We start from the raw sequence: 24355 nt of genomic DNA on the forward strand, positions 1-24355 counted from the left end.
AACAGAGGGTATAATGTAGTCCTTGAAATTAAGGATGCACAGGCCTTTCTGATAAGATATCAAGCCAAGACCCCATCTCCCTCTCTGCAGACGTCAAAGATCCCAATGACTAAGAAAAGCAGGAAGAACTTCTGCAATGGCTTGAGATCAACGTTTAAGCCTCACTTGGATCATTGCTTAATCTTCAAAAGACCACGAGAGTGCCACACACAGGCTAGAGTGCCTCCCGGTGACTCCAAACAATCGAACTACACGCTGCTCAAAAACTCTCACACATCTTTTCATCACACCATTTCTTTACTGCCTCACGAAGAAAACAGAAATCAGTGCACAAGGCAGTAGCAGAACAAAGTTCCATTTCACCATTCACTGTCCCCATCAAGCACTCCCGGGACAGGGTGAGCACAGGATCAGATACATAGGAAGGTTCCCGCTACTCTCTTAAACCTAAGGTAAACTGACAGGAAAGTTTCCTCTACACTGGCCCCCATCAAACACTCCTGGGACAGGGGCAGCACGGGGTTAGATGCAGAGTAAAGCTCTCTCTACACTGTCCCCCATCAAACACTCCCAGGATAGGGGCAGCTCGGGGTTTGATACAGAGTAAAGCTCCCTCTATACTGAACCCCATCAAACACTCCCAGGACAGGGACAGCATGGGGTTAGATACAGGGTAAAGCTCCCTCTGCACTATCCCCCCATCAAGCACTCCCAGGATAGGGGCAGCACGGGGTTAGATACAGAGTAAAGCTCTCTCATCACTGTCCCCCCCATCAAACACTCCCAGGACAGGGACAGCATGGGGTTAGATACAGAGTAAAGCTCCCTCTACACTGTCCCCCATCAAGCACTCCCAGGATAGGGGCAGCACAGGGTTAGATACAGAGTAAAGCTCTCTCAACACTGTCCCCCAATCAAACACTCCCAGGACAGGGACAGCATGGCGTTAGATACAGAGTAAAGCTACTTCCATTTTTTTCAACTGAAAGTTATTGTCCCCAAACATTCCAAGATCAGGAATAGCACAAGGTTAGATACTGAGCAAACCACCCTTTGCTCTTTTAAACTGAAAGTAAAGTTCCCTCTACTCTTTTGAACTGAAAGTAAGGCCTCCTCAACTCTTTCCTTATCAAACACTCCCAGGACAGGTACAGTACAAGGTTTAGATATGGAAGAAAATAATTAGTTCGTAAACATGAAAACACAAGATTCAGGCTCAAAATGGCCAATTACAACACATTTGGACATAGCTGTTAAAATGATGCCATGCATGTTTTTAGATGGTCAGACAGAGGGGAGAGTGCGGGAGGTGAGATATGGCATCTTGCTGCACACTAGACTCCTGGTTCATTTTTTTCATTACAACAGTGACTACACTTGGTAAGGCATTTCCGAATGGCCCAAGGTAGTACAACGAGCTATAAAAATGCAAGTTTTCTCTCTTTTTCAGCTGGACAGGAATAACACACAGTGTGGTGTTAAACATACCACTCACTGAGTGCATTCCCCATTTGAATCGCCAAGAAGTGAACTGACTCTGTTTGATGCTGGTTCCCTTGGGATGTGAATGGATTGGGCCTTGTACTCCCCTAAACAGGAATGTGCTCAACTCCTGATGTCATCAGCAGAACGGCTCATTCCAAAACGGGGTGAACCAAAGTTTCTCAAATCGGAGAAATGGTAATGCACGGACTCTTGCTTCTTCACCTGAAATTCACACCAACGCTAACTAAACTGGACTTAGCCCCAAGTAATATTGAAGAAAGGAAATCAGTTTAAGATGTGAATTGCTTAGTGTGGTATGGTCTCCTGGTTAAGGACAGGTCTGTGTGTTCTGGCTACTGTTAGGTTACTGAGGCAATGGGAGTACTTTAAAAAGTAATTAAATGATTATGTCAGAATCTTTACTTAAGCAAGAATCTGATTAAAGATTAAACTCCAGGGTTTAACATGCGATTTAATTATCAAAACAGATAAAATATATCAGTTATACAATATGTGCTTCCAGCTGGCCCTCTCATTGATGTTTATCTGCGTGTGTTTTATGCACTGGCTCTTTTGTGGGCAATTAAAGAGAGAGTTTTTCAGACCTCTGCTTATCTTTTATTTCAATCTGCTTGGCCTGAGGTCCCCAGTCAGGGCAATGATTCCTGTCTGATGCGTACACAGTCCTCAACCATTGCCAGGCACCTGCTTCTTGAGAGATCTGGAGCAGCTTCTATCAGCCACAGCTCAACAGTTAACACACTGGCCTCCAATCAGGTGGCCATTAGCTTTTAGCTTAAATTCACAACTTGAGTTCCACAGGGAACGCACTACTGTCGGACACTCAGCACCAAAGGAGTGCCGCGCAGTCGGAGGGTCGGCGCCGAGGGAGCGCCGCGCTGTCGGAGGGTCGGCGCCGAGGGAGCGCCGCAGAGTTGGACGGTCGACACCGAGGGCGCGCTGCGGAGTCGGAGAGTCGGCGCCGAGGCAGCGCTGCGCTGTTGGAGGGTCAGCGCCGAGGGCGCGCCGCGCTGTCGGAGGGTCAGTGCTGAGGGAGCGCTGCACTGTCGGAGGGTCAGTGCTGAGGGAGCGGGCACTGTCGGAGGGTCAGTGCTAAGGGAGCGGGCGCTGTCGGAGGGTCAGTGCTGAGGGAGCGGGCACTGTCAGAGGGTCAGTGCTGAGGGAGTGCCGCACTGTCGGAGGGTCAGTGCTGAGGGAGTGGGCACTGTCGGAGGGTCAGTGCTGAGGCAGCGCCGCACTGTCGGAGGGTCAGTGCTGAGGGAGCAGGCACTGTCGGAGGGTCAGTACTGAGGGAGCGCCGCACTGTCGGAGGGTCAGTGCTGAGGGAGCACCGCACTGTCGGAGGGTCAGTGCTGAGGGAGCGCCGCACTGTCGGAGGGTCTGTGCTGAGGGAGCGGACACTGTCGGAGGGTCAGCGCTGAGGGAGTGGGCACTGTCGGAGGGTCAGTGTTGAGGGAGCGCTGCACTGTTGGAGGGTCAGTGCTGAGGGAGCGGGCACTGTCGGAGGGTCAGTGTTGAGGGAGCGCTGCACTGTTGGAGGGTCAGTGCTGAGGGAGCGGGCACTGTCGGAGGGTCAGTGTTGAGGGAGCGCCGCACTAACTGTGTAATTCAGCTGTTTTCCAGCTGGGAGTGCGAACGGTCACATTTCTGGGAGGAGAGCGAGATGTTATCTTGTGGCCTGAGGTACCCGTCATCCAATCAAAAAACAATTATCCTTTTCAAAATTTGTTCATGGGATGTGAGAGTCTCTGGCTGGGCTAATGTTTTCACCCAGAGGAGAGAGAAGAGGGCCCAGAGTCATGTACATCAAGCTGGGTACAGATGGCAGAGCTCCCTCCATAAAGGATATTGGTGAGCCAGACGGGGATTTTCTGACAATTGATAGTGGTCAGTGCTCATCATAGCTCTTTTCCAAAAGCGAACTGAAATTTCATTTGCTGTTATAGCATGGGGTTGGAACCCGGGGTTGTATTTTGCCATTCCAGTGGCATTACCATGACACCACTACCATGTTGCAGTCTGGTGTGTGCCAATACATTGTGTTTACCCTTACCAAACAAAATGCCAACAATTTCAGCCCATGGCACTCTTTTGTATGTAACAGTTTTCAGTTTGGTGCAGGATTTACAACGATTCAGGGTAGGAAACGCAGATCTTGAGGTTGGTTGCCTCGCCGAGCTGGTATGTTATTCTGCAGACGTTTTGTTTCCGTGCTGGTTAACATCCTCAGTGCAGCCTCTGGTGAAGCATCGGTGTGTTTTCCTGCCTGGTTTTTAAACTCTGGGGTCTGTTGCGATGGATTGCCTCACTTCCAGGTTTCCTCCGTAGTGGAAAGTATACGAAATTGAGATAATTCAGTGTGGAGCTGGAGGAACACAGCAAGCCAGGCAGCATCAGGGGAGCAGGAAAGTTGACGTTTCTGGTCAGGAACCGTTTTTTTTCTGAAGAAGGGTCCTGACCTGAAACATCAACTTTCCTGCTCCTCTGATGCTGCCTGGCCTGCTGTGTTCATCCAGCTCCACAGTGTGTTATCTCTGATTCCAGCATCGGCAGTTCCTGGTTTCTCTCAGGGTAGGAAACTGACAGCAATTAAGCTCGCAGGTCAACTTTCAAAATCTTCAGGTTTTGCCCAGAGATGCCAGTGGTTCCTGGTTAGGTCAGTGACAATTTGAAGACAGTTTAATGAAGAATCACTGTTAAAGAGAGTCTGCCGGGACATGAGATGTAAGGCGGGGGTGGGGGGTAGTCAGTCGGAAGCAGGCACTGCCTGGACTAACGGGACAGTGAAGCAAATTCCATTCCCTGATTGGATAACAAGCCATTAATCCACCAGTTCTTTGATATTCTGATCCCCACTGCCATCGCACTAAACTTAAATAACGACTTCCCTCCTCAGCTTGCTGTGCTGTTTGCAGCAATCTTACATTCCTAAAGATTTTTCTTTTTACATTCAATAATGGGTTGGGTACATACACTGCCTGAGCTACCATTTTTTGCCTGGAGATAACTCAGTACTCAACCACATCACTGCAGGTGTGGAGTTAGATATAGACCAGACCAGGTAAGGATGGCGGATTCCCTTCTCTGAAGGACAACAGTAAACCAAATGGGTTTTTACAACAAATATAAATGATAAATGAACACAGGACGTATAGTTAGTAAAGTTGCAGATGACACCAAAACTGGAGGCATCGTGCACAGCGAAGGTTACCTCAGAGTGCAACAGGACCTTGATCAGATGGGCCAATGGGCCGAAGAGTGGCAGATGGAGTTTAACTTAAACAAATGTGAGGAGCTGCATTTTGGAAAGGCACTTCAGGGCAGGACTTATACACTTAATGGTAAGGTCCTGGGGAGTGTCACTGAACAGAGACCTTGCAGTGTAGGTTCATTATTCATTGGAAGTGGGGTCGCAGGTGAAGGAGGCATTTGGTGCACTTGCATTGGTCAGTGCATTGAGTGTAGGAGTTGGGAGGGTCATGTTGTGACTGTACAGTGCATTGGTTAGGGACACTTTTGGAATACTGTGTTCAATTCTGGTCTCCCTGCTATAGGAAGGATGTTGTGAAACTTGAAAGGGTTCAGAAAAGACGTACAAGGATGGTGCTGAGGTGGAGGGTTTGAGCTACAGGGACAGGCTGAAGAGGCTGGGGCTATTTTCCCTGGAGTTTTGGAGGCTGAGGGCTGACATAATAGCATTTTATAAGATCATGAGGGGCATGGATAGGGTGAAACATTGAAACATAGAAGATAGGAGCAGGAGGCGGCCATTCGCCCTTCAAGTCTGCTCCACCATTCTTCGCGATCATGGCTGATCATCCAACTCAATAACGTAATCCTGCTTTCTCCCCATAACCTTTGATCCCATTCATCCCAAGTTCAATATCTAGTTGCCTCTCTAATACATTCAATGTTTTGGCATCAACTACTTCCTGTGGTAATGAATTCCACAGGCTCACCACTCTTTGGGTGAAGAAATGCCTCCTCATCTCCGTCCTAAATGGTCTACCCCAAATCCTCACACTGTGACCCGTGGTTCTGGGCACACCCACCATCTAGTCGGTTCCTCCACATATTGGTTGATAAAAACCATCCCGTTTGGACTTCAGGAATTCCTCCTCTACAGCATTGTGGTTAATTTGATTTGCCCAATCTATGTGCAGATTAAAATCATCCATGATCACTGACATTCCCTTATCACCTGCATCTCTAATTTCCTGGTTTATGCCATTCCCAGCATCACCACTGCAGTTTGGGGCTCTATATTTAACACCCGTTGACATTTTTTTTCCCCTTGATATTTCTCAACTCTCCCCATAGAGACTCCACATTGTCAGAGCTCATTATTGTGTTAATTTCCTCTTTAACCAGCAATGCTACCTTCTCCTTTTTGCCCATCCTTCCTAAATACTGGATATCCCGGGACATTCAGACGCCATCCCTCGTCACCCTACAGCCATGGTGAAGACTTCAGGTCTTTTCCCCAGGGTAAGGGAGTCCAAAACTAGAGGACATAGGTTTAAGGTGAGAGGGGAAAGATATAAAAAGGACCTGAGGGGCAATGTTTTCATGCAGAGGGCGGTGTGTATATGGAATGAGCTGCCAGAGGAAGTGGTGGCGGCTGGTACAGTAACAACATTTAAAAGGCACCTGGATGAGTATGTGAATAGGAAGGGTTTAGAGGGATGGGCATCAAACGTTGGTAAATTTAGGATATTTGGTCAGCATGAATGAGTTGGACCAAAGGTCTGTTTCTGTACTCTACATCTCCATTACTCCAGTACCATAACAGCAGTTATATGAGGATAATCTTTTATTTGGGATCTGGGAAAATCCAAGAATGGTGAGCAGGGTCAGGGCTTGGGACAGGGTCAGGTCTGACTGCACGCGCACTCAGTGCCCCAACAGCTAGGGCCATTCATCCCCAAACAAGCCCAACGCACCACACTCTGAACACTCCACTGACCGCCACACCCCACGCCAGCTCGGGACGTGGGCCGGGCACTGGGAAGCAGTAGGTCCCAGTTTGAAACATCCAGCCTGTATGTCTGGAGGACAGGATCAGCTTGTGCCCCTGACTATTTAAAGGTCAGATCGCTCATGGAATACTCAACAGAGGCTTCCACCTGAAGGCTGGTTGTTTAACTCTATCGCAAGCATTAATCACAATCCTGAGGTGAGAAATAACATTTAACACATTCTGCAGAGCAGCATGCAACCTATCCCAGGAATGGATAATGATCGAGGCTGGGTGTGTGCAATTGAGAGGGATGGCTATTATACTCTCAAAACGGCTTTGTCATCATCAACCCAGCTCCTCGATGAATCATCAGTTTCTGCCCTGTCACTTTTATTATTGACTAATTACACAGGCCAACAACATCAGCGTGATAAACAACAGCCGTGCTTAAGAACAACTCCAACACAGAGTTCAAAATAACGCAGAACATGCATGACCTCAGGACATTGCAACACGTTTTACAATCAAGGTTAAACAGTGCTCCCCGATGCATTGTAAGCAGCTAATATATACACAGCAAGCACCTACAAACAGCAACATAACAACCAGAAGGTCACTGATTTATTATTAATGCTAGTCAGAGATAAATACTGGCCTCAGGGCGCTGAGAGATACCACATCAGTTGTGTCAAAATAGTGACCACGAAGAGGCCTCCTCTCAATTCTCATTTGAAATGCAGTACCTGTGCGCCAACCCAGACAGTGCAGCGCTCCCTCAGCGCCAACCCTCCGACAGTGCGGCTCTCCCTCAGCGCCGACCCTCCGACAGTGCGGCTCTCCCTCAGCGCCGACCCTCCGACAGTGCGGCTCTCCCTCAGCGCCGAGCCTCCGACAGTGTCCGCTCCCTCAGCACTGACCCTCCGACAGTGCCCGCTCCCTCAGCACTGACCCTCCTACAGTGCCCACTCCCTCAGCACTGACCCTCCGACAGTGTGGCGATTCTTCAGCACTGACCCTCCGACCGTGCGGCGCTCCCTCAGCGCCGACCCTCCGACAGTGCCCGCTCCCTCAGCACTGACCCTCCGACAGTGCGGCGATCCTTCAGCACTGACCCTCCGACAGTGCCCGCTCCCTCAGCACTGACCCTCCGACAGTGTGGCGCTCCCTCAGCACTGACCCTCCGATAGTCCCTAAGGACTGAATTGGAATAGTCATCTCAGGTGTCTGAGTTTCAATCTCTGTACGATCAGAGACTACGCATCAAAAATACTTCTTTGATAAGTTAATACTTATTGCTGCTAACTCGCAACCCTTGAGTCAAGTAGATATCTTGATCTCAGTCCTAAACAGTCTGCACCTTATCATTAGAGTATTCCCCAGGTCCTAAACTTCTCGCCAGGGGTATCGGTCTCCCAGCCTCAAACCTCTGAAACCCCTTGGAAAATGGTGACTTTCACTACAATCACCTGTCACTCTCTGAAACCTAGTGTCCTAATGCACTGAAACCTCTTCAGGAATTGCTCTCATGACATTCTGTTACATCTGCCTCACGGCAGGGCTATCTTTGCTCAGTAGGGAGGGTCCGAAGGTGCCATCACTGCACCCCTACCTTTGTCACAGGAGGTCTGAGTTCAAGTCTCTTCCAGTCCAGAGGTGTGTCACGTACCCAAGCGATTGGCTTGGAAACACCTCTGTTGAAGAGATTAAAACTGTATTCTAGCTGGATTCTCCCCAGAAACCAATATAATTGCACGCACTTCAATTCCTTTGCAATGAAGGCTAAAGTACAGTTTTAATTTTCTAATTACTTGCTGCACCGGTATATTAACTGTCCGTGGTTTCTGTGTAAATACACAGACTTTGTTTTTCAAAAAAGCACCCTCATCATTTCAAGTCACTCCCATCTTCTCCTTTTCCACCCCAAGCAGCGTGACCCAGTGTGGTCAAGGTGACCCCAAACACGTCTGCATGCTCCTGCCGCTAGCTGCGGCCATCACTGGCCTATTTACTGTCCATTCCCTCCAGTTGCTGCAGGGGTGGTGTCAGTGAGCCACATTCTCAAACTGCTGCAGTCCACATGGTGCACAGACAACCCTGTCTTCTTGCGAACTTCTTGGGCAGTCCCTCAGGAACGACGAGCTCCAGAGGTAACCAAACAGTCCCATGCCGGTCCAGAGACGCAGCCACTTGAGCAGCAAGTGCTGCTTGCTGAGGAGGCTGGACAGGAGGTCCAGGACCTCGCAACTGCTTCTGATGTCTGTGCCTGGCTTCCACCTGCACCCGGTTGAGGCACTCAAACTGACGACGCCTTGATGCCATAGGGCTAGCACACTGGAAATCAAACCTCAATCTTCCCTGAGTCACCACTAAAGTGAAAACTTCCCAGTTTTACCCAACTATCTGACTCAGGCTGAGAGAACACGCACCAGGATGTTATCATTTAGAAGAAAATCAGGGCTTAATGTACTCGATTTTCTGATGAAGGGTCCCAACCCGAAAGGTCTGCTTTCCTGCTCCTCTGATGCTGCCTAGCCCGCTTTGTTCATCCAGCTCCACAATGTGTCATCTCTGACTCCAGCATCGACAGTTCTTACTGTCTCTTCGTGTAATTGAAGAATTTTAATCATAGAATCTTTGTAACATGGAAGCAGGCCATTTAGCCCATTGAGTCCACACTGATTCTTCAAAGTGCATCCCATCCAGATCAACCCCCTGACCCTATCCCTGTAACCCTGCATTTAGCACAGTCAATCCACCCTAACCCGCACATCCCTGGACACTACGGGACAATTTAGCACGGCCAACCCACCCTAACCCGCACATCCCTGGGCACTATGGGACAATTTAGCACGGCCAACCCACCCTAACCCGCACATCCCTGGACACTACGGGACAATTTAGCACGGCCAATCCACCCTAACCCGCACATCCCTGGACACTACGGGACAATTTAGCACGGCCAACCCACCCTAACCCGCACATCCCTGGGCACTATGGGACAATTTAGCACGGCCAACCCACCCTAACCCGCACATCCCTGGGCACTATGGGACAATTTAGCACGGCCAACCCACCCTAACCCGCACATCCCTGGGCACTATGGGACAATTTAGCACGGCCAACCCACCCTAACCTACACATCCCTGGGCACTATGGGACAATTTAGCACGGCCAACCCACCCTAACCTACACATCCCTGGGCACTATGGGACAATTTAGCACGGCCAATCCACCCTAACCCGCACATTCCTGGGCACTACGGGACAATTTAGCACGGCCAACCCACCCTAACCTACACATCCCTGGGCACTATGGGACAATTTAGCACGGCCAATCCACCCTAACCTGCACATCCCTGGGCACTATGGGACAATTTAGCACGGCCAATCCACCCTAACCTGCACATCCCTGGGCACTATGGGACAATTTAGCACGGCCAACCCACCCTAACCTGCACATCCCTGGGCACTACGGGACAATTTAGCACGGCCAACCCACCCTAACCTGCACATCCCTGGGCACTATGGGACAATTTAGCACGGCCACCCCACCCTAACCCACACATCCCTGGGTACTATGGGACAATTTAACATGGCCAATCCACCCTAACGCGCACATCCCTGGGCACCACGAGGCAATTTAGCACGGCCAATCCACCCTAACCCACACATCCCTGGGTACTATGGGACAATTTAGCACGGCCAATCCACCCTAACGCGCACATCCCTGGGCACCACGAGGCAATTTAGCACGGCCAACCCACCCCAGCCTGCACACCTTTGGACTGTTGAAGGAAACCAGAGCACCTGGAGGAAACCCACACAGTCACAGGGAGAATGTGCAAACTCCACACAGACAGTCCCCCAAGGGTGGGATTGAACCGAGGCCCCTGGCGCTGTGAGGCAGCAGTGCTAAACAATCAACAGTAAGAAAGAAACGTGACTCACTAATCCATAACTCCACAACATTAAACTCTACCCTTTTGTAAAATATCGCCCTACATAAGCAAACACACAGAGGAACAAGAAAGATACCAATATTAAAGTGGGGATGGTGCAAGAATGGAACAAGAGAGCACAGTCCTGGCACCAGTCCAGATCTCAAGCAACAAGGAAACATTTTGCATCAGTTAATTTTGATTGCTTTTGACTCTCTAGTGAGGGTATGAGATTGTGAAGATGCTGATTCTCAATCTATCACTCACTAGTTGAGGATTTGCCCTTTCAATGTCTCCAAAGGTGGTTTTCTGCCTCTTTTCCTATTGGTGGGGTGATTTGCAGGGAAAGCCATTTACAGAGAAATGGTGACTGAGAGCACCTATAAGGGCAGATTCTATTACGTCTCCACAGAGGAGGAAGAGACACACATTTAGGTGCATTCCCTTTCACGGGCTATGTTTCTGCCCAATCATAAATGTAGCCACTCGCCCAGGAACCAATCAAGACATTTTTACTATGTGGAGCACTCCTGAACACACGCACAAACAGTCCCAGTGGAAAGGACAATCAAAAAACTGTCTCTGAGCAAGTGATAATGGGACCTGCAGATGCTGGAGAATCCAAGATAATAAAGTGTGGAGCTGGATGGACACCTCAGGCCAAGCAGCATCTCAGGAGCACAAAAGCTGATGTTTCGGGCCTAGACCCTTCCCGAAACGTCGGCTTTTGTGCTCCTGAGATGCTGCTTGGCCTGCTGTGTTCATCCAGCCTCACACTTTATTGTCTCTGAGCAAAACAGCTCTGAACACACAGCCGCAAAGACAACATATCTGGCATTTCCACCTACACATACACAAACACAAACACACACGCGGAAACATTCCAGGTACAACTGAAAGGCTTCTAGCTATTCATTTTTAAAAATGAAATATCCTTCTTCAGTTTCCTTGGTTTAAGGTAGTATGTTTTTCCAATATTTAATTCGCCATTCATAAAAATTAAAGTGGCCTTTAGAGCCGGTACTTCTGTGCATTTTCTCTAGTTCGGACAGTCCAGCGATACAGATTCCACAGAGTCGATGGGGGTACTGCATTTTCTCACAGAAGCTACAGGATCTTCTTGAAGCTTTCCTGATAATCATTTCCCCAACAAAGTCTGGAGAAGATCCTAGTGTTTGGAGTTTCCTGTCAGGCCTGCAGACAATGTAGCTTTCCCAGTGAGGCTGACTAACTATAAACAAGACCTCGATGTTGAAGATGAGATATAAGGGGAACTGCAGATGCTGGAGAATTCCAAGATAATAAAATGTGAGGCTGGATGAACACAGCAGGCCAAGCAGCATCTCAGGAGCACAAAAGCTGACGTTTCGGGCCTAGACCCTTCATCAGAGAGGGATGTTGTGTTGTTGAAGATGTTGGCCTGAGAGAGAACACTGACACTGGAGCACAGGATTTGCAAACTATTGCAGGGGCATCTTACAATTGGGAACGAGGGCAAATATTGACAGTGAAATTCAACATCACCTCCAGTTTGCCAACACAATTTTGGCCATCTAAAGAATGGTGTGTTTGATGAGACAGGGCAGTGGTATTACCAGGACTCCTGGAGAAACATTACCAGCAATGCCACTGCAAAAGCCTGTAAATCTAATGGCAGGGACACCTCTAATGTTAGGGAGGGAATTCCAGGATTCTGACCCAGTGGCACTGAAGCAAGGGTTATGTATTTCCAAGTCGGAACGGTGAGTGGCTTGGAGGGGGACTTGGCAGGGGGTGGTGTTCCCATGTATCTGCTTCTCTCGTCCTACTGGATGGAAGTGGCTGTGGTTTTGGAAGGCACTGCCTCAAGAGCTTCAGTGAATTTTCCACAGTGCACCTTGTAGATGGGTACACACTGCAGTTGCTGCAACGGTGAAAGAAGCGAATGCTGAAGGAGAGGGAAGAGAAAAAAATGCTCGAAAAATGGAAAGAGAAGCTCAGGTTCCTGTGTGCTGTGAGAATAATTGTGACCATATGCTCAATGATGACTGAATGACTCACTTTGCTCTGAACACAGTTACACAGCAGTGGGTTAAACAGGCAAAAGGCTCAAACATTGTTGGCTCCAGCATTCCTCAGCTCTGCACCCCATTCCCACGCCCTGCTTCAAAAGAGCCAGAGCTCCATCTACTGTACAACAGACGACTGAAGGCCCACAGACCTGGGCCCTGAAAATCAACACAACCTCAAGACCCTCAACCAAATGGATGAGGGCAGCAGATACCTACCTTGAGATGGCATTTCTTGGTATAGCGTGGCACTGGCTGGTTCTCCAGCGACACCTCATAGAACTGCTGAATATCTGTGAGGAAGAGACACATGGTTTTAATGTCACAAGGAGACAAAGGTGCAATGATAACTTTTTTTCCAATGTTATTAATCTAATGCTATAGGAAGGATACAATTAAACAGGAGAGGGCTCAGAAACGATTTACCAAGATGTTGCCAGGAATGGAGGGTTTGAGTTATAAAAATAGGCTGGATAGGCTGGGACTTTTTTCACTGGAGAGTAGGAGGCTGAAGCATGACCTTACAGACGTTTATAAAATCATGAGGGGCATAAATAAGGTGACTACAGCAAGGATCTTTTCCCTAGAGTGGAGGAGTTCAAAAAGGGGGCATAACTTCAAAAAGGGAGAGGAGAAAGTTTTAAAAAGGACACGAGGAGCAACTTTTTTTTTTACACAGAGAGTGGTTCGTATGTGGAATGAACTGCCAGAGGATGTAGCGGGTGTGGGTCCAGTTCCAACATTTAAACAGCTTTTGGTTAAGTACATGAATAAGAAATGTTTGGAGGGATATGGGCCAAGCACAGGAAGGGGGGGGGCTAGTTTTGTTTGGGAACATAGTTGGTGTGGACTGTTTGGACTGTTTCCATGCTGTGTGACTCCTTCACTCTTTTTTGTAATCAATCTGTACACAAATGTTATGACACACCTCTGGAGCAGGTGGGACTTGAACCCGGTCTCTTGGTCCAGGGTAGGCACTCTATAACTGTGCCAAAAGAGGACCCCAGGCACAATGGTGATGTTTTTCTCTTCAGTCTTTGGATCAAACATGTTGATCCCATTTTTCTAACCAACCTGTTCAGAGATGTTACGTCCCACCTCTGGAGCAGGTGGGACTTAAACGCAGGCCTCCTAATGCAGGGCGGGGTGACTACTACTGTGCCACAAGAGGGCCCTAGGTACAATAGAAATGTTTTATATTGTGACACAGAAAAAAGACACCATTTTGCAATGACTTAATTACACATTTTCCCACCATCAGGGAAACACTAACGTGGTTGCTGAAACACTGACAAAGTAAAACCTGGGAAGGTTATAGTCTAAAATTTGAAGGGGAGGGTGAAAGAGCGAAGGAGGCGATTAAATCAAAATGGAGTCGGAGGGCTAAATAAAGCACTCCAACCCCCATCCGTGCCCACCTCTCCCTAAAGGCATCAAGAGTAGCGGAGAAGACTGAGAGGGCTCCCCTACTGAGGAGCCACAGAAAAGGGGCAGGTAATCATCCCTCTCCACAACCCGATGCCTGGACCTATTAACAGCCAGCGTGACCAGGCCCAGGAGCAGACCCATGAGGAGATCCTCCAATGTGCCCACACCACCTCCGCACTGGGGGGCCCAAAGATCAGGAGCGTGGGGCTGAAGTGCAACCAGAAACACAGCAGAAGATTTTCAGACAACTGAAAAGGGCAAATGCCCACAGCCACTGTGTACACATGGTCTGCAGACTCCACGGCGCCACAAAACAGACAGATGGGCTGGGGAGTCCGTGAACCACCACAGTCCGTGGCTGCCAGCCATTCGAACCCACATTGGTGCTGGAGGTGCAGATTCCTGAGAACCTGCTCTCTGGCGACAGTTGCTACTCCTGACGGAGGGTTGGCCTGGCGCGAATCAGGGACATCCCAGACAGGCAGCGTCCTGAGGGCAACCAGCAAACCCTCGCAGTCAACGAACAGGAGCTGCATGGTTTGTAGACATGGCAACTGGTTCAGGCGAGGGATTCGAAATCCAGTTGGGTTTCCCCACTCAGGTTCGAATCCTGCTGACTCAGTGGTCAGCACTGCTGCCTCACAGCACCAGGACCCAGGTTTGATTCCATCCCCGCAGAACTCTGTTTGATAAGGTTCCCCATGGTCACCTCATGCAGAAGGTAAGGAGGCATGGGACAGGGAGAAATGTGGCAAATTGAATTCAGAATTGGCTGACCCTTAGAAGACAAAGGGTGGTAGTGGATGGAAAATATTCAACACGGTGCTCAGTTATGAGTGGTGTACCACAAGGATCTGTTCTGGGTCCTCTTCTGTTTGTGATTTTTGTAAATGGTTTGGATGAAGGAGTGAAAGGGTGGATTAGCAAGTTCGCGGACGATACGAAGGTGGGTCACATTGTGGACAGTGCAGAGGGCTGTTCTAGGTTACAAAGGGACATTGATAGGATGCAGAGCTGGGCTGAGAAGTGGCAGATGGAGTTTAACCCTGAAAAGTGTGACGTGATTCATTTTGGAAGGACAAACTTGAAAGGAGAAGACAGGGTTAACAGAAAGATTCTTGGCAGTGTGGAGGAACAGAGGGATCTCGGGGTTCATGTCCACAGTTCCCTGAAAGCTGCCACCCTGGTGGATAGAGTTGTTAGGAAGGTGTATGGTGTGTTAGCTTTCATTAATAGAGGGACTGAGTTCAAGAGCCGTGAAGTTATGCACCAGCTATACAAAAGCCTGGTTCAGCCACATCTGGAGTATTGTGTCCAGTTCTGGTCACCTCATTACAGGAAAGATGTGGACGCGTTGGGAAAGGTGCAGAGGAGATTTACCAGGATGTTGCCTGGAATGGAGGGAAGGTCTCACAGGGAAAGGTTGAGAGAGCTCGGGCTTTTCTCTTTAGAATGATGAAGGACGAGAGGTGACTTGATAGAGGTGTGCACAATGATCAGAGGCATAGATAGAGCAGACAGCCAGAGACTTTGTCCTAGGGTGGGGGTAGCTATTACGAGGGGACACAGTTTTAAAGTGAGTGTAGGTAGGTATCGGGGAGACATCAGAGGTAGGGTCTTTACTCAGAGAGTGGTCGGGGCGTGGAATGCATTGCCGGAGAGGGTAGTGGAGTCAGCCTCATTAGGAGCATTTAAGCGACTATTAGAGAGGCAAATGGATGATAGTATGAGGTAGGGGTGGAGTTAGATAGACCTTAGGATTACGGTAAAAGGTCAGCACGACATTGCGGGGCGAAGGGCCTGGACTGTGCTGTACTGTTCTATGTTCTAAATGTCAGTGTGGAGTTTGTACATTCTCCCCATGTCTGCGTGGGTTTCCTTCGGGTGTTTCGGTTTCCTCCCACAGTCCAAAGATGTGCGGGTTAGGGTGGATTGGCCGTGCTAAATTGTCCCATAGTGCCCAGGGATGTGCGGGTTAGGGTGGATCGGCCGTGCTAAATTGTCCCGTAGTGCCCAGGGATGTGCGGGTTAGGGTGGATCGGCCGTGCTAAATTGCCCCATAGTGTCCAGGGATAGAACATAGCACATAGGACATTACAGTGTAGTAGGCCCTTCGGTCCTCAATGTTGTACCGACCTGTGAAACCAACCTGAAGCCCATCTGACTGACACTATTCCATTATTATCTATATGTTTATCCAATGACCATTTAAATGCCCTTAAAGTTAGCGAGTCTACTACTGTTGCAGGCAGGGCATTCCGTACCCTTACTACTCTCTGAGTAAAGAATCTACCTCTGACTTCTGTCCTATATCTACCACGCCTCAATTTAAACCTATGTTCCGTCGTGCTAGCCATCACCATCTGAGGAAAAAGGCTCTCACTGTCCACCCTATCTAATCCCCTGATCATCTTGTATGTCTCTATTAAGTCACCTCTTAACCTTCTTCTCTCTAACAAAAACAGCCTCAAGTTCCTCAGCCTTTCCTCAAAAACCTTCCCTCCATACCAGGCAACATCCTGGTAAATCTCCTCTGCACCCTTTCCAAAGCTTCCACATCCTTCCTATAATGCGGTGACCAGAACTGTACTCAATACTCCAAGTGTGGCCGCACTAGCGTTTTGTACAGCTGCAACATGACCTCATGGCTCCAAAACTCAATCCCTCTACCAATAAAACCTAACACGCCGTATGCCTTCTTAACAACCCTATCAACCTGGGTGGCAACTTTCAGGGATCTACGTACATGAACACCGAGATCTCTCTGCTCACCCACACTACAAAGAATCTTCCCATTAGCCCAGTACTCTGTATTCCTGTTACTCCTTCCAATGTGAATCACCTCAAACATTTCTGCATTAAACTCCATTTGCAACCTCTCAGCCCAGCTCTGCAGCTTATCTATGTCCCTCTGTAACCTGCAACATCCTTCCGCACTATCCACAACTCCACTGACTTTAGTGTCATCCACAAATTTAGTAACCAATCCTTCTACCCCCTCATCCAGGACATTCATAAAAGTGACAAACAGCAGTGGACCCAAAATAGATCCCAAAATAGTAACTGAACTCCAGCATGAACGTTTCACATCAACCACCACCCTCTGTCTTCTCACAGCTAGACAATTTCTGATCCAAACCGCTAAATCACCCTCAATCCCATTGCTCCGTATTTTCTGCAATAACCTACTGTGGGGAACCTTATCAAACGCTTTACTGAAATCCATTTACACCACATCAACCGCTTCACCCTCATCCACCTGTTTGGTCACCTTCTCAAAGAACTCAATAAGGTTTGTGAGGCACGACCTACCCTTCATAAAACCGCATTGACTATCCTGAATCAAATTATTCCTTTCTAGATGATTATAAATCCTATCTCTTATAATCCTCTCCAACATTTTACCACAACCGAAGTAAGGCTCACTGGTCTATAATTACCAGGGTTGTCTCTACTCCCCTTCTTGAACAAGGGGACAACATTTGCTATCCTCCAGTCTTCTGGCATTATTCTTGTAGACAATGACAACATAAAGATCAAAGCCAAAGGTTCTGCAATCTCCTTCCTAGCTTCCCAGAGAATCCTAGGATAAATCCCATCCGGCCCAGGGGACTTCCTTATTTTCACATTTTCCAGAATTGCTAATACCTCCTCCTCGTAAACTTCAATCCCGTCTAGTCTAATAGCCTGTATCTCAGTATTCTCCTCGACATCATTGTCTTTTTCCTGTGTGAATACTGATGAAAAATATCCATTTAGCACCTCTCCTACCTCTTCAGACTCCACGCACAACTTCCCACTACTGTCCTTGACTGACCCTAATCTTACTCTAGTCATTCTTTTATTCCTGACATACCTATGGAAAGCTTTACGGTTTTCCTTGAAATGTGCAGGTTAGGGTGGATTGGCCATGCTAAATTGTCCCGTAGTGCCCAGGGACGTGCGTGTTAGGGTGGGATTGGCCATGCTAAATTGCCCCGTAGTGCCCAGGGATGTGCGGGTTAGGGTGAGATTGACCATGCTAAATTGCCCCGTAGTGCCCAGGGATGTGCGGGTTAGGGTGGATTGGCCGTGCTAAATTGTCCCGTAGTGCCCAGGGATGTGCAGGTTAGGGTGGGTTGGCCGTGCTAAATTGTCCTGTAGTGCCCAGGGATGTGCGGGTTAGGGTGGATTGGCCGTTCTAAATTGTCCCGTAGTGCCCAGGGATCGACAGGGATCTGTAGATTAGGTGAGTTATAAGGGGTTGGGTCTGGGTGGGATGCTCTCGGGTGGGTATGGGCTTGCTGGACCAAAGGGCCTGTGTGTACACTGCAGGGATTCGATGAAATGCTTCTATGAAATTGAGGGTACGAACGTGGTAGAAAAAAACTGTCAACATGGCGCACCATCCGGGAGACCCTGCAGGGTCTGTTGGCAGAAAGTCACCAGCTGCGTGCAGACACACACCAGTGACTGACTGCCCTCCTCAACTGGGAGACTCCAAACCTCTGCTGCAACCCAGTCCATCTTCCAGTCCCACAAGAAATGAACTAATGTTCTCTGGACGTCAGCGACAAAACCAAGGGGACAGGGTCAAAGGGACCAGGCCACCAGCTCATTTACAAGCAACACTCAGAGCAGACCCGTCCAGCAGCCCAGGACAGCTGAGACTTTGGCCTCCAGCTCCTACCAATTCACCAGCCAAGAATCCCTCAGTACAGCCCCCAGATAGATTAGATTAGATTACCTACAGTGTGGAAACAGGCCCTTCGGCCCAACAAGTCCACACCGCCCCTTGAAGCATCCTACCTAATCCATCCCCATATCACCCACACATCCCTGGGCACTATGGGGCAATTTAGCACGGCCAATCCACCTAGCCTGCACATCTCTGGACTGTGGGAGGAAACCGGAGCACTCGGAGGAAACCCACGCAGACACGGGGAGAATGTGCAAACTCCACACAGGCAGTCGCCCGAGGCTGGGATTGAACCCGGAGCTGTGAGGCTGCAGTGCTAACCCCTGAGCCACTGTGACACCCAGATAGGGGAGACAGGTGGTGCTCCGGCTGAACTCTCCGGCAGAGAGTCTACCCACCACGGGCCGAGTCTGGAATGTTTGATTCTGGAGGAAAACACGTTCTGGCACTCACGCACCCTCCTCGGGTCAGCCGGCTCAGAGTAAGCCGAAAGGGCAGTGCGCAGGCCCGGTCTGCGCAGAACCAGCCCCTGACAACCTCCTCCTCTGCAAGTCGCACAAGACAGGCTCCACACAGACAGGGAATACAGTTGGGCCTGACAAGGGGCAGTCCTGACACACTGCTCCCCCCGACACTCCGTGGTGACATACAAAAGTTGGATCCTGGCAATGGACTGTGCCCCAAACCCAAATGCCTGCAGACTCCCGAGCAGATATTCCTGACCGACCCTGACCAAGGGTTGAGGAAAGTGCACAACAGGGCAGTCCTCTGGTAGAAACGGATCAGGTCCTGGACCAGCTGGAAGTTGTCTTCCAGCCCGGGGCCACGATGGCTAATGGCATCAGGCCAGCAATTGGAGGCAGTGGAGGAATTTAAAATTCCATTGATAAAATGGAAACTAATAGTTCGCTTTTCCCACAATAGTGTTGGCTTGTAAATATTTAATTGGCTTCATGAGTGATTACTGGTGGTAGTTAATAGATTTAAAAATCAAAATAAACCAGCATCGTGATTTTAATGCTGGGAAAGTCGATTGGCTGTACATGATAGCACTTCTGGGTATAAAAAGAAAAACAAAATGGAAGCTAGTCAACAACGGGATTATCATAAAACCCAATTCTGGCTGGCTAATGTCCTTAGGGAAAAAGAACCTGCCATCCTTATCAGGCATAGAGATAGCAGGAACTGCAGATGCTGGAGAATCTGAGATAACAAGGTGTAGAGCTGGATGAACACAGCAGGACAAGCAGCATCTCAGGAGCAGGAAAGCTGACGCTTCAGGCCTAGACCCTTCATCAGAAAATGAGGAAGGGTCTAGGCCCAAAACATCAGGCTTCCTCCTCCTCTGACGCTGCTCGGCCCGCTGTGTTCATCCAGTTCTACACCTTGCTATCCTTATCAGGTCTGGGCTACACGTGACTCCTGACTCACAGGGTTGACTCATAACTGCCTTCTGAACTGGCCCAAACAAGCCACTCAGATCACAGGAAATTGAACGGGCAATAAATACTGGCCTTGCCAGCAACATCATCTCTTAAAACAGAATGCAATTCACCAGAGCATGGATGTTAAGCAGATCCAACATGGCTCTGGAATAGGCTGGCACTCTGTGGTCCCTATCAACAGGGGTAATGCAGATTCTGTCCTGTTGTCTCTATCAGAGGGAGCCATAATGTGGAGGGGCCGGTGTGGGCCTGGGGTGGACAAGGTCAGAAATCACACGACACCAGGGTGTGGTCCAACAGGTTTATTTGAAAACACAGGCTTTCGGAGCTTCACTCCTTCTTCAGGTGTTAGTGAGAGAGGTCAGTCCACTGCGAGAGGAGGTCGTCAAGATACAAAAGGACGTCATTTTTCGGACTGAATGGAGAAGGAACTTCTTCACTCAGAGGGTTGTTAATCTATGGAATTCCTTGCCCAGTGAAGTAGTTGACGCTATTTCAGCCAACGTTTTTAAAGGTAAGGTAGATTTGTTTTTGAACAATAAAGGAATTAAGGGATACTGTGAGAATGCAGGTCAGTGGATCGGAGTCCACAAAAAGATCAGCCATGATCTTATTGAGTAGCAGAGCGGGCTCGAAGGGCCAAACGGCCTACTCCTGCTCCTAGTTCTTGTGTTCTTATATTCTTTCATAGGCTGGTGTTGCTGGCTGGGTCTACCCCTAATAACCCAGAGGACTGTCAAAAGTCAAGCACATTGCTGTGGGTCTAGAGTCACATGGCCAGACCAGATAAGGAAGGTAGTTTCCTTCCCTAAAGGCTTAGAAGGGGTGGACGCTGGGAAGTTGTTTCCGTTAGGCGGGGAGACTACGACCCATGGGCACAGCCTTAGAATTAGAGGGGGTAAATTTAAAACGGAAATGAGACGACATTTCTTCAGCCAGAGTGTGGGCGGCCTGTGGAATTCATTGCCATGTACTGCAGTGGAGGCCGGCACATTAGATGCCTTCAAGGCAGAGATCGACAAATTCTTGATCTCACAAGGAATCAAGGGCTACGGGGAGAGTGCAGGGAAGTGGAGTTGAAATGCCCATCAGGCATGATTTAAATGGTGGCGTGGACTTGATGGGCCAAATGGCCTTACTTCCACTCCTGTGTCTTATGGACATTACTGAACCAAAAGTTGCTGGAAAAGCTCAGCAAGTCTGGCAGTATCTGTGAAGAAAAGATTCAGAGGTAACGTTTCGGATCTGGTGAACCTTCCTCAGAAGAGGAGGATCGCTGCACCCGAAATGTTAACTCTGATTTTTATTTTTCACAGATGCTGCCAGACCTGCTGGGCTTCCAACAACTTCTGTTTTCATTCCTGATTTACAGCATCCGCAGTTCTTATTATTGAAACAGATGGGTTTTCCCCGACAATCGGTAATGGATTCAATGCTTTTCTCCCCAGATTTCTTCCATGGCTGGATTTGAACCCAGGTCCTCGGAACATTACATGGATTTCTGGATGAGCAGTCCAGTGCTAATACCACTAGGCCATCGCCTCCCCATTTGGAGAACATGATTAGATCAGAAGCAAACAAAGAGAACTCCTTGTTATTTTTGTCTGTGTTCGGAAGCCATTCTGTGTTTTTATCACCACCAATTAACACTGATTACCTTCTGTGTTCAACAAACATTCAGTAAGCTCCTTAGCTGACATCAAATCTGTCCCTTTAATCCCTCCCGATGTCTTCCCTTAGTATTTAAAAGTGCAACTAAATGCCAGCCTTCACAAATAACGAGGAGACATATCCCAGTGTGTAGTGGAAAGGTGAGGCACCAGGTTGAACCCCTGTACCAGCAGCTGGAATGTGTACTTTTCCCTGGGCACAGCCCTGATGGATCCCTGTGACGAGATTCCAGGAACTCCCAATCCGAGCTCACCACAAACCCCTGCCCCATTCCCACTTCATGATAATTGGGACTGATTTAGACAGGAGGATAGTCTCGATGATGGGCATACAGATGTTGATGTAAAATGAAGTTCTAATCACAAGGAATCGATATCACAGCAACCAGGTTCCATATCCAACACCAGGCTCTACCTGTCCTGGGATAGTGTAGAGGGAGCTTTACTCTGTATCTAACCCCGTGCTGTCCCTGTCCCTGGGAGGGTTTGATGGGGGTGAGGGACAATGTAGAGGGAACTTTACTCTGTATCTAACCCTGTGCTGTCTCCGTTCTGGGAGAGTTTGATGGGGTCCCCAATTTTATTAAGCAATCCCCAGCAACTTCCTTTGTTCAGACAGCACACCCAGCTCTGTACATTACCGTACCAAGGAGAGCCTGGAAGAGGTCACTGTGAAAGATGGCAAGGAGTTGCTGGGTCCTAGCCTTGAAACGATCGTCTTGAGCTGGATCCAGTTTAGGCTGATGCTCCTCCATCAGCTGTAGATTTCTGCAAGTATCTGGATAGACAAAACATGACCGGAACATCAGCCTGGTGGAACCAACACACACGCACACACAGACATGCGCCCCCCACCCCCAAAATAAATCTCTGACTGTCGCAGATCATCATCTGACCCGATACTCAGGATCCCAAGTGGTCTTGGGAAGATGGCTAAGGCAATTGCTACAACTGGTGAGCTCCTCATCTCTGGTGAGAAAGGGAGAGGGATATTGGGGCAGAGACAGAGATTCCAAGGAAGTATTAGTTTGCATTTAAGCAGACTTCAGGATGTGTCAGAAAAGACGTCAACTTAAGCAGTGTTATGGAAGTGTATTCACTGTTGCAATGTTTTTGACAGTGACTGGTTCGTGCACAGATGCACTGGCTGGGAGAGCAGTGGACGCAGTTTAAATTGAGGCTTTCAAAATGGAATTAGGCTGTAACTTGTAAAGGAAGAATGTGCACAGTTACAGAAAGAAGCTTGGAGAATGGCAATAAGCAAATCGCTCCTCAGAAGGTCCAGTGCTTAGACGATGGGGATGTGTAGCCTCCTCCTCAGCCATAGCATAGACACAATTCAACACAGCAAAACTTGACATGCCTCACCACTAGCGAGTTTTGAGAAGATTTGTAGCTCAGGTTGAGGTTCTGGATGTGAGTTTGCTCGCTGAGCTGGAAGGTTAGTTTTCAGACGTTTCGTCACCATTCTAGGTAACATCATCAGTGAGCCTCCGACGAAGCGCTGGTGTTATGTCCCGCTTTCTATTTATCTGGTTAGGTTACCTAAAACAAAACTTGGCATGCCTCACCACCTCGCTGTCTCTGTAACTTCCTCCAGTCAGAGCCAGACAGCATGAAAACAGAAACTTCAGTCCAACCAGTCCATGTTGGACATAATTCCAAACTAAACTCGCCCCACCTGTCCATATATCCCACCCAAACTTTCCTATCTACGTACTTATTGAAGTCTTCAACATCTCTGCACTCCTCCAACTCCAAGCTCTTCTGCCTCCCCGATTCCCATTGTTCCACATTGGCAGTCGTGCCTTCAGGTGCCCAGGGAGCCCCACACTCTGGAATTCTCTCCGTAAGTCCCTCCCCCTTGCTAGGGGCTCCTGGAAATACAGCTGTTTAATCAAGCTTTGACGGTCACCCATCCCAAACATCTTTTGCAGCCAAGGGTCAAATTTTCCTCGATGATACTCCAGCCTATCAGCTGGGGACACAGCTGCAGCAATAATAATGCCGTGCAAACGCAAACTGCGATACAACAAGCAAAGGCAATTAGCAGAGACAAAAACCTTAAACTTTTCTAAAGAGGTGGGGCAGACTAGGGGTCGGAATGCTGAAGAGGCACTGGAAGAACACAAATCTATTAATAATACAGTAGCCAAGTTTAAAAAAACATAAAATATTTACACCAACAGTGAAAACAAATGCAACATAGCACTGGGAGAAAGTTGGGAAAATGTAATTGGTTAGGGAGTTAACTTGACATTTATGAAAACAAAACACAGAAAAATGCAATATAGGAAAAGTGCTAATGGGTTGCATTTATTATTTTGCTGCTGTGTTACCTTGTTTGCAGATTACCAAATGCCCAGAAAACGTTTTTCTCCCCCTCTCTTAATCCTCAGTCAAACCCATTAGTAACCAAGGATTAGAGTGGATTGCGATTAGTCCAATTGAACAGGTGGGCCCCTCGACTGGCATGCTGGGACTTGTAGTTTTCTACAAAGCACCAAAACTTTCGAACTTCAGTTTAAAAGTTGTCCTTCTCTCCATTTTGTCAACTCCAGGCCATTCTGCTACTCCTTTGCACGGCAATCAATGATCTCCACCTAACGGGGGATGTAACAAAACAACTGATGTTCCCTGTTGCTCGAATTAAAGAGGCCATCAAGCCTACAACTCCCAGAAT

At 48.5% G+C, this 24355-nt stretch overlaps 1 protein-coding gene across 5 annotated transcripts in view; it reads right to left on the reverse strand.

Moving 5' to 3' along the window:
* The window catches only part of LOC125448645 (disks large homolog 4), a 324649-nt gene extending 300573 nt beyond the window's left edge, over positions 1-24076 (reverse strand). For 2 of the 5 annotated variants that reach the window (XM_059642665.1, XM_059642661.1), the window contains exons 1-3: positions 24012-24075; positions 22319-22450; positions 12671-12744 (exon numbers count right to left, since the gene is read on the reverse strand). In XM_059642665.1, the coding sequence (XP_059498648.1) occupies positions 12671-12744; positions 22319-22427 (183 nt within the window). In that variant the 5' untranslated portion in view covers positions 22428-22450; positions 24012-24075. Of the gene's footprint in view, positions 1-12670; positions 12745-22318; positions 22451-23040; positions 23115-24011 lie in introns of those variants that run through there. The other 3 variants (XM_059642664.1, XM_059642663.1, XM_059642662.1) reach the window with 3 other exon arrangements.
* Between the last annotated feature and the right edge of the window lie 279 nt (positions 24077-24355).

This window comes from Stegostoma tigrinum, chromosome 45 (assembly GCF_030684315.1).
Source record: "Stegostoma tigrinum isolate sSteTig4 chromosome 45, sSteTig4.hap1, whole genome shotgun sequence".
In the NCBI taxonomy this organism is placed as follows: domain Eukaryota; kingdom Metazoa; phylum Chordata; class Chondrichthyes; order Orectolobiformes; family Stegostomatidae; genus Stegostoma; species Stegostoma tigrinum.